Below are 10,762 nucleotides of genomic sequence, written 5' to 3'. Positions count from 1 at the left end.
GAGGGGCCTGAATACCAACCATGCATACCAGCTGAGGCTAAGGCTAGAAAAAGGCTATTGGTGGGTACAGAGAACTCAGAGCCACTTTTCATCTAAGTGCACATACAACTTAAGAAAAAATTAAATAGGAGTTCCCTTTGTAGCTCAGTGGGTTAAGAACCTGACGGTGTCAGTGAAGATGTGGGTTTGATCCCTGGCCTTACACATGGGTTAATGATGCGGCATTGCCACAAGCTGCAGTATAGGTCGCAGGCGCGTAACAGATGCGGCTCAGGTACCATGTTGTTGTGGCTGTGGTATAGGTCAGTAGTTGTAGCTCCAATTTGACATTTGGCCTGGGAACTTCCATAGGCTGTAGGTGTGGCCCTAAAAAGGAAAAATAAAATAAAAAGAAACAGGGAACAGGCTCCAGGAGTGTCCCAAAGGAAGTCTATTTTCTCTTCTTGCGTGGATATGACTGTTTATTGATAATTTGCTATTAGTTAGTAGAATCAATTAATTCTCAAGGAATTTTAATTTTTTTGGCCATACTCATGGCATGTGGAAGTTCCTGGGCCAGGGATCTAACCTGTGCCACAGTAGCGACCCAAGCCACTGAAGTGAAAACTCCAGACCCTTAACCCAAGGGAACTCCTGGAGTGGCTTTTTAGTGTTTTCAAAGCTCTGTGTTCAGGATCCACCACATGACAAACTTGACTGGCTGAAAGTTGGACTGACCTCGGGCACCTCCATCTTCCTGGTCTATCTCATCAAACAACATAATGAAGACGTTTTAGAGTATAAAACAAGAGAGGGGTGGGAATAAACTTTTTTATTTTCAGCTGCATCCACAGCATGTGGAAGTCCCCAGGCCAGGGATGAAAACCACACCACAGGAGTGACCCAAGCCCCTGCAGTGACAACACTGGACCCTTAACCTACTGTGCCACAAGAGAACTCCCTCAATAAACTTTTGAAATACTAATAAAATATGCTCCATGTAGTGATTATAAAAGTTCCTCTGGAGTTCCCATCATGGCTCAGCACTATTGAACCCCCCAGTATTCATGAGGATGCAGGTTCAATCTCCAGCCTCGATCAGTGGGTTAAAGGATACAGCATTGCTATGAGCTGTGGTGTAGGTTGCAGACGCAGCTCAGATCCTGCATTGCCCTGGCTGTGGTGTAGGCTGGCAGCTGCAGCTCTGATTCGACTCCTAGCCTGGGAACTCCCACATGCTACAGGTGTGCCCCTAAAAAAAAAAAAAAAAAAAAAAAAGGTTCCTCAGGAGTTGTAAATGTGAGAGAAAAAGTTTTAGGTGAATATATGTTGACTTAGCACTTATGTTTTGCATCATTAAATGAAGGAGAAAAACAAAAACAAAAAACTGCTTTCTCTTATACAAAACATCACACTCACCAAAATAACCCACCATTTGAAATACTGTTTCAAAATGGGAATCAAAAGGAGATGGGTCCCTACCATGAGTGACCACTTCCTGCAGGGGTAATAAAGGATGCTATGCCTCAGTAGGAAGGAAAGGTGTTCATAATTCAGAAAACCTAGGAACTGAAGAAAGCTCTTCCATTAAAACCCAGCCACTGGGTGTTAAGGGGTATGGACAGCAGACTGAAACAAAAGCTACAGTTTCACCTTAACTGCAGATAAGATGCAGTTTATAGGCAATCCAGCCAGTTTAGAAATAACTTATTTCTCCTGATAATCTACCAAGGGCTCAAAATAACTTGAGATAAAAGGAGTGACTCAAAAAGTGGAATACTGTAGCAACTGGAAGCAGACGAATGCCTCAATTGCTAGGTCAGTGCCGAGGACACGGGCCACCCTCTCTGATCACATCCTCTCTAGAGACCTCCCTGCTGCTGCCCACCCTAACAGCCAAGTCTCTGTATTACCCAAAGGGGAGAATCCAGCAGGACAATGCTACCTTTGCCCACTGGCCAATAACTGAGCACACAAGTATCTGAAATCATGTAGTTTTACCAAAAGAGACTACACCAACTATAACTTGATCAAGCATTCATGAATCAAAGCAAAGGGAACCCATGCACTTGACATTGCCTTGAAATCACTGCCTCACCAAGATAATCAAGGCTACTGCAAACAAGATCTCACATGTGATAGAGCCAGAGACACTCCTGTGAAAAGCAACGTGATCCCAGATGAGAACCATCCTGGTGTGCGACTGGGGAAGGTGGCCTCCCTCACCGAGCCTCATTCTGCCCAAGGTACACAGATTGGATTAAATATGCTCCAAACTCAAATGAGCAAGACTCAACTGCATTCCAAGGCCCAATATTATGTGTCATCAGCGAAACCCTTTCATTTGGCACCTGCACATCAGGATGATGATTTTTATGCAGCACTTAAAAATACTTAAAGGCAATCTTGTGAAAATACCTACATTACGACCTAATATACGGTAACGAGCTGGCAGCTCTCTAGGATGACAAAGAATGGGGCTTTCAGGATCTGTGCAACTAATCCATGGTCAACAGTGAAAAACTGATTTATCCCCACTTACCTATGACACTGAGAATTCAGAGTAAATTCAGGTTAGAGCTCAATTCTAACTCCTTCTCCTTCAACTATTAACAGTCAAACCTTTGCAAGGGCAAAGATGCTACAGATGCTAATACTAAGTAGCCAGCAGTTAAAACAGCACTTTAAAAGGTTTCAGGTATCACACTCTGGTTCTGAGATGGGGCAGTAACACTAGAGATAAGACAAATTAAGTTTAAAACCAAAAGCAGCGGACATTTATTCCTCAATTTTGGTGCAAGAGTGTAAAGATGCATTTCAAAGACGCTGATGGTTTACATTTAGATTAGGTGAAGTAGGGGAAAAAAGGAAACTTGCCTAGTTCACATGAACGATGTTTCTGGCAAACACAGTTGTTTACAAGTTTCAAACTACATTTTACTAGAGTCAAGGGAAGACTTCAAAAAGCCACAGACGGTACAATTTAGAACTGGATGAACATCCTGCAATGTGTGTGCAAAGTAATTATAGAGACCCTCCAATACGAGACTGCGTTCATGTTTCCCAGGTTTGGTCAATGTTGCTCTTTTCTACTCACGATCACAGAAGCTCAACTTACCACACAGCAAGGCTTTCGTTTCATGTCCTATGTACCAAAGGAATATCACAAGGTTTTAGTGAAATGCAGCTGAGTTTCAATAATAACGCAAATTTCTTATTTAGTTCAGTAGTCATGTTCCTGGAATACTGCACATATAGGTCTCACGGAAATGCCTTTAAGCTTATGTTCTTATCTTGCTCAGTAAAATTACTTTCAAGATAACCTTTTTACTATGTAAGCTGGAACTGTTTCATGATTTTGAAATGCAACCAATATAAATGAAAACATTTCAGAGGTGGGAAAAAATCCACCACTACACTCAGCTAAACAAAATTCTTAAAAAATCAAAAAGCCTATTCACACAAAATTATATGTAATGACTGTAGTAATCAGTTTATTACACAGATTAATCATTCTTGAACGTACAAGCTCCAGAGGAGCAGTTGGGTCTTTAAATATACACAAGTATTTCCATCAAGTGAATTTTCACCCTTACATCCAGATAGACCTAAGCAGTTAAAAACATAAGAAAAATAAGAGCTATTAGCTATGTATTAACTGAGAAACCACATACAAACCAAAGAATATGGACGAGAGAAAGAGGGGCTGAGGGAGGAAGGGTGAGAGGGGGAGATGTAAAAGAGCTGGGAACAAAGCCCATCACACTTTCTGTACTAATAGCTCCGATCCATTTCAATGTTGACCAGTTAAACTTAGACCTTCAAATACAGGACGTGGGTAGAGTTTAAGCTGGTTGGTCATAACTGTCACCTAAGACGTACGTAGGTCCTTCGGAATAAAAGGAATACAGAAACAGCTTTGTGTTCTTCACCTTGCTTTTCATAACTGTTTTGAGTTTAATAGGATTTCACTTAAAAAACAATCTCCTACAGGTCAGTGGAGCTTTTCTTCCCCATCCAAGCACACACCATACCCACCAACCCTCACCTTGCCGTTATCCAAATTAAGTCAATAAGGAAAGCTTTTAGTCTCACACCTAGGTTATGCCTGGAGAACTGGCTTGTCACACACACACTTCTCTGCTAGGAGGCAATGTTGGTACAGAAGTACAGTATTTCTAGTTTGTGGTTCCAAGTATGTACAACACGCAGCACTGCTGTATCAGGTAAACATGTGCACAGGGGAAGATGAGGCGTGGGCTCATAGAAAGCAGTCAAATGGAAATCAAAAGGACTTTCTCTTTCAGAGTTCCCCTATCTTTATTTGTAGAGGTTATCCAATAATTTCTTTAATTACATCGCATACTTCTGAGTCCATTCCCGAGCTATTCTGTTGTACCTGTACACACAAAAAGAAGCTTGGCTTAACACAGGTGAGGAGTTAGTTCGAAAGCAACAGAATTAATTCATCATCCCATCTAGTAACTTGAGGAGAATAACTTATAGTACACATTCAGGCTAAGACATCTTCCTACTCCAAATTTCCTACAAGCATTTATTCAATAACAGTGGGAAATGTCCTGTAAATGCTACTAAAACAGGACTCTAATTAAATTTTACATTTTCTAGCATTCCCCTTAGTCTAAACCTGATCGATGCATTTCTAGGAGAAGATCTTCAAGCCCTGATTCATTTATTTGGAGCCCTTGAAACAATATAATTCTACATTATATGGTTCTTAAAATCATATAATAATGATTAAACTGACATAATACTTTCCCCGGTATCAATTAAACTATAGGTTCTGGCAGATTTTATTTTAACAATTTGGTTGCTAAAATAAATGGGTTTATCGCTCCAGAAGAAATTCTAGTAGTAAAATAAGCAGGGCAAAAGGTTCTTTTAATTCTTTGATTAAAAATACTCTGCTGGGGAGTTCCCGTTGTGGCTCAGTGGTTAATGAATCCGACTAGGAACGATGAGGTTGCGGGTTCGATCGGTCCCTGGCCTCGCTCAGTGGGTTAAGGATCCGGTGTTGCCGTGACCTGTGGTGTAGGTTGCAGATGTGGCTCAGATCCCGCGTTGCTGTGGCTCTGGTGTAGGCGGGCAGCAACAGCTCCGATTCGACCCCTAGCCTGGGAACCTCCATATGCCGCGGGAGTGGCCCAAGAAATGGCAAAGAGACAAAAATAAAATAAAAAGACTCTGCTGACCACGACCACAATGACTTGAGAAAAACTCTCATAATTGTGGATATTGGACAAAATGGTTCTCTAACCAAAAAATTTTATTTGTAAGGTCACAAATAGAAAAAGGATGATCTAATTTTATTCTAAATGCTGCCAGGAATACACAGCTATAGATACTATTCAGACCTAAATACAGAAAAAACTAAACTAAGAAACAACGGCTGGTAGTGTTCTGCATTCTCAGTGTAGTTCCCTTTAAAACTATTTTATCTATATGCCTAACAAATAATTCAAATTATTATTTACTATATTTTAACTTTAGAAAATTACCCCACTATTTCCTCCCTCAATCTTATTGAGTAATACACAAAAGATACAACTTTCAGTGACTCTCTCTTCTGATACCCTGACCACTCTTCAGTAATTCACAATATAATTTTAAATTATGTCAATTTTATACCAAGTTTTGTTTTAAAGGAAATTTGGGGCTGTCATATCTGTAGCATTTATTCACCTTATTTTTTAGGTTATTCCAAAAGGTAGAAGATCAATTCCCTTTTCCCATTAATTTACAGATACTCACCTAAGACAAATGGGCTCTTGAAGCAAAATGCTTTACATATCAAAAGCCAAGCAGAAGACATAAAGCTGTTAGAAAATATACTGTAGAAAAGTTTTTCAAGACAGTAGGAATTATATGAAACGATCAGAGATAAAATCATCTACTTATGATGATACTCAATGCAAATACTCCTCTCTTCTGTCTCCAGGTGAGTATATTAGGGCTCCATTTTAAGTATCTGATCCATACGCAGCCCTCAGGCTCAAACACCTCTACCCTACCACAGATGCTCTTCTGAATGGAGACTATACTTACTTTTCTCTATCTGTTTTGTAGATCCGAGCAATCTCAGGCACTAAAGGATCATCTGGATTGGGATCACACAACAGAGAACAGATGGACAAGAGTACTAGAATGAAAAAAAAAAAAAAAGTATAAATTAGCAGTGAATAAAAGCAAAAAGGCTGAAAGAAACATGAGATGCCAACACAAGAGAAAACTCTAAGAACCTATTTTATACTGTAGTGCCCAGCAGCTCTGTAAGCTCTAGCTAGCTTTCCAGTAACAGTAATCAACAAAGATTCTAAGATTTCTTTATGCTTAAACCTCTAAGGAAGCTGGCCCAGGCTGGTGAAGTGTCTTGACCAATGTCCCTGGTGAGTGAATAATTAAGAGTGGAATTAGAATCCAGGTCTTTCAAATCCTAGGATAAATGGCTTTCAAAATTCCAAAGACAACCACACTCTGAATGCTTTTAGTCAGAAATGCAACAATCACTGCTTTCTCAATGGCAGGTATTATACTCAGATGCAATGGATCTGTTTCATTTTTAGATGAAAACAATTTAGTTTAAGAACCTAAAGGCCAGTACTTGGCCCCCAAATAGGGCTGGTCACACTTAGCACAAAGGATACAACATATCTCTAACTAAAGTCTCAAATTAATTTCAGTAATGAGTTAGAATCTAAGCCACTTTTTTAGCAACAACCTGGAATGTAGAAGACAAATCTCAGTCGTAGATCTCGACCTCTGTTCCAATTTGTTAAATTATTTTTTAAATGCTTTTCATTTTTTCCATTCATAGCTGGTTTACAGTGTTCTATTTTCTACTGTACAGCAGGGTGACCCAGTCACATATACATATATACCAATTCATTTACTTATTATTATTGTTTTTTTGCCTTTTCTAGGGCCGTTCTCATGGCACATGGAGGTTCCCAGGCTAGGGGTTGAATCGGAGCTGTAGCCACTGGCCTATACCAGAGCCACAGCAACGCTGGATCTTTAACCCACTGAGCGAGGCCAGGGATCAAACCCTCAACCTCATGGTTCCTAGTCGGATTCATTAACCACTGAGCCACAACGGGAACTCCCCAATTAGCTTCTTCTATATACTCCTTATTGAAAGCAAAGAGGAGGCCAAGGCCACTTACTGCATTAAATCCAGTGGCCTCTGATATGCTGAAATAAATTCCAATACTTCTATTCTGATGCTAACAGAACTCAGCTATCTTACTTCTCTCTAATGTTCTGTGGCAAGAGACGATTCAGAAGCTACTTTACTCTCAAAATATCAAATTCAGCACGACAAAGATTTATTCATTTTCCTATCCAATCTATTCTACAGAGATCAAGGGCTTCTGAGAGATAAAGAAAGTTTACATGCCCTTTATCATTCAGTTGTTAACAAAAAAGCTATTTCCTTGCCTTAAGAGTATACGGAAAATAAAAAACATCAGGAAAGATGTTTTCTGACTCTTCATTCCTGTTGCCCACAATTCTGGCAGATGGCATTCCCAAAACATCTTCTCTTCCCATTGTCAGGTGTATCACCTGATGCCCTCTTCAAGCACAGAACATTCTAACAGCAATTAGGAAAGATTTCATGTATTTCCTGGAAATGACAACAGGGATTATAGATTTTTGAATGTTCATGAAAATTATTGACTAAAGAAGAAACTTGTCTTGCCTATTTAGTTGGCAAGAACAGAACTGATTCTTCACCCAAAATTAGACACATTACCAAATTAGTATGTGTTATAAATTCCCTTTACTTATTACTCTTCCAACTACTTTAATAACGCAATTTTTAAAAGACAAAAAAAAATTTTAATTAAACTATAGTGGATTTACAATGTTGTGTTAGTTCAGGCATACAGCAAAGTGATTCAATTATATATGTACATATTCTTTGCATTGTAGTTTATTATAAGATACTGAATATAGGTCCTTGTGCTATACAGTAGCACCTTGTTGTTTATATGTTTCATATATAGTAGTAGGTACCTGTTAATCCCACACTCCTAGTTTACCTCTCCCTGCCCTCTCACCCCTCTCACCTAACCATAAGTTTGTTTTCTATGTCTGTGAGTCTATTTCTGCTCTGTAAATAAGTTCATTTGTACCATTTTAAAAAGACAAATTTTACTTTTTTTAAAATTTTTATTTTTATTTTTTTTTGTCTTTTCTAGGGCCACACCCTTGGCATATGGAGGTTCCCGGGCTAGGGCTCTAATTGGAGCTGTAGCCGCCGGCCTACGCCAGAGCCACAGCAACGCAGGATCCAAGCTGCACCTGCAACCTACACCACAGCTCACGGCAACGCCGGATCTTTAACCCACTGAGCGAGGTCAGGGATCGAACCCGAAACCTCATGGTTCCTAGTCAGAATTGTTAACCACTGCTAAGTCGGGAACGCCTAAAAAGACAAATTTTAAATAAATAACTTTTCTCACTTTCTTTCCAGAAAAGGAAGGTAAGACGGTGGTTATCTGGATCTAGTGAAAGGATTCTTCCTTTCTTTCTTTCTTTCTTTTTTTTTTTATTTTTTAGGGCCGCACCTATGGCATATGGAAGTTCCCAGGCTAGGGGTTAATTCAGCGCTGCAGCTGCTGGCCTACACCACAGCCATAGCAACACCGGATCTGAGCCGAGTGTGACCTACACTCGGACGTTGGATCCTTTAACCCACTGATCGAGGCCAGGGATAGAACGTACATCCTCATGGATACTAGTCAGATCTGTTACATCTGAGCCACGATAGGAATTCCTTTTTTGTTCCTTTAATTAGTAGAATATTGATTTTGGCTCACAATGCATTATGCTTTTCTCTATAAAGAGAATAATTTCTATATGTACAGCCTGCAGAGAGTCCTCACGGAAGTGACTGTATTTTCACCGATACATACATTCTACACCAGTACACACACATTTTCATTAGTGTCGTAACCCACAGTCACTTCCAGTTCTAAGAAGTAACATCAAGTGGCTTTATAGTGTACTTATCTGCTTCCAAGTTTTTTGTGTATTTAGGTCCCTTACCTATATACAATCAAAGTGGAGCAAATTTAAGGTCAAGATCATTACCCTCAAAAACAGACTATGTAAGAGGGATAATTAATATCACACAAAGGATTCAGGCCTGCTTACCCATACATTTAATTTACATAAGAGTCCTTAAAACACTAAATCTAAGTATCTTGATATAACCAAATTCAACAAAATGGCACTGCAGTTATTTTCAAAGATAGCTATTCAGGAAAAAAAAAAAAAAAAAAGATAGCTAATCAAGTCGAATAAATTAACAGCCCTTATGATTCAGAATAACTGAAAAGTCAACACCAGGTACAAAAGGGGAAGGAAAAAAAGCTATGTTAACAATTTCAGCTATCTAGACCTCCCCCCCACTCCCCAACACACACACACACAACCCCACATCTCTTGGCCCCATTTATATCTAGATTAATATCGCCACTGCTATTTAGTAAATAAAAGAAGAGTGACCAGGCCAGGGAATCACAACAGTCATATGAAACTTCCACAAGCAGACTGAATTGCAAAGAGGCCTACAAAAAGAAAAGGGGCCACTTACCTAGAAAATTATTTTAGTCACAATTTTTTTTTGTCTTTTGTCTTTTTAGGGCCACACCTGAGGCATATGGAGGGTCCCAGGCTAGGGGTAAAATTGGAGCTGTAGCTGCCAGCCTACAACAAAGCCACAGCCACACCAGATCCAAGCCACATCTGCAACCTACAGCACAGCTCACAGCAACACTGGATCCTTAACCCACTGAACGAGGCCAGGGATCAAATCCGTGTCCTCATGGATACTAGTTGGGTTCGTTAACCACTGAGCCACGATGGGAACGCCTTTAAGTCACAATTTTAAAAAATGTGGTCCCCTGATTTTTTTGTTTGTATTTTTGCTCAAGACCCCAGAAATTAATTAATTAATTTTAGGGCCACACCTGCGGCATATGGAAGTCCCAGGCTAGCAGTAGAATCAGAGCTACAGCTGCCAGCCTACAGCACAGCTATAACAACGTGGGATCTGAGCCATGTCAGGGTCCTACACACTAACTCATGGCAACGCCAGATCCTTAACCCACTGAGTGAGGCCAGGGATCAATCCTGCATCCTCACAGAGACTATGTAAGGTCTTTAAACTGCTGAGCCACGACAGGAACTCTGAGGGCCCCAGAAATTTAAATTTAATGCCCCAGAGTTTTTGTTTCCTTCACAAAATTAACTTGCTAGTGTATACAAGCCTTGACATGATTATAACATGGCAAATATCTAAAATTTTTTACAAAAATGCCTTTATTCCAATTATTTAGGTGCTTACAAGGAACTTAACTATGCATTTTTGCTTTCAAAGCCAGATCCAAACTGCATCTGCAACCGATACCACAGCCCGTAGCAACTCTGGGTCCTTAACACACTGAGCAGTGGCCAGGGCTCAAAGTCATGTCCTCACAGATACTAGCTGGGTTTGTTACTGCTGAGCCACAACAGGAACTCTCTAAACTATTTCTTTCTAGCTACTTAATGTACTTCCTATACAACTCAAATTACAATGGATAATGTTTTGTCACTTTTATGCTATTTTCACTATACCTTCCGATTTTCCACAATATTTATGAGGATGAATAATACTCTTGAATGCATATGCCAGAACCAATACATTTTTTTTCCTCTACTGTTGAACCTATACATAATTTCTAATTTTCAGAAATAATGTCACAAACGCAGG

General features: G+C 39.8%; 1 protein-coding gene across 2 annotated transcripts in view; it reads right to left on the bottom strand.

The window, feature by feature from the left end:
- Nucleotides 1–3,446: 3,446 nt before the first annotated feature.
- The window catches only part of UBE2D2 (ubiquitin conjugating enzyme E2 D2), a 61,009-nt gene continuing 53,693 nt past the window's right edge, over nucleotides 3,447–10,762 (bottom strand). For both annotated transcript variants that reach the window (XM_047778782.1, XM_047778783.1), the window contains exons 6-7: nucleotides 6,046–6,139; nucleotides 3,447–4,378 (exon numbers count right to left, since the gene is read on the bottom strand). In XM_047778782.1, coding sequence (XP_047634738.1) covers nucleotides 4,333–4,378; nucleotides 6,046–6,139 — 140 coding nt within the window. In that variant the 3' untranslated portion in view covers nucleotides 3,447–4,332. The remainder of the gene's footprint in view (nucleotides 4,379–6,045; nucleotides 6,140–10,762) is intronic.

This window comes from Phacochoerus africanus, chromosome 4 (assembly GCF_016906955.1).
Source record: "Phacochoerus africanus isolate WHEZ1 chromosome 4, ROS_Pafr_v1, whole genome shotgun sequence".
NCBI classification, from domain to species: Eukaryota; Metazoa; Chordata; class Mammalia; order Artiodactyla; family Suidae; genus Phacochoerus; species Phacochoerus africanus.
Note: the sequence above shows the minus strand (reverse complement) of the source record. Positions and strands in the feature narration are given on the sequence as shown.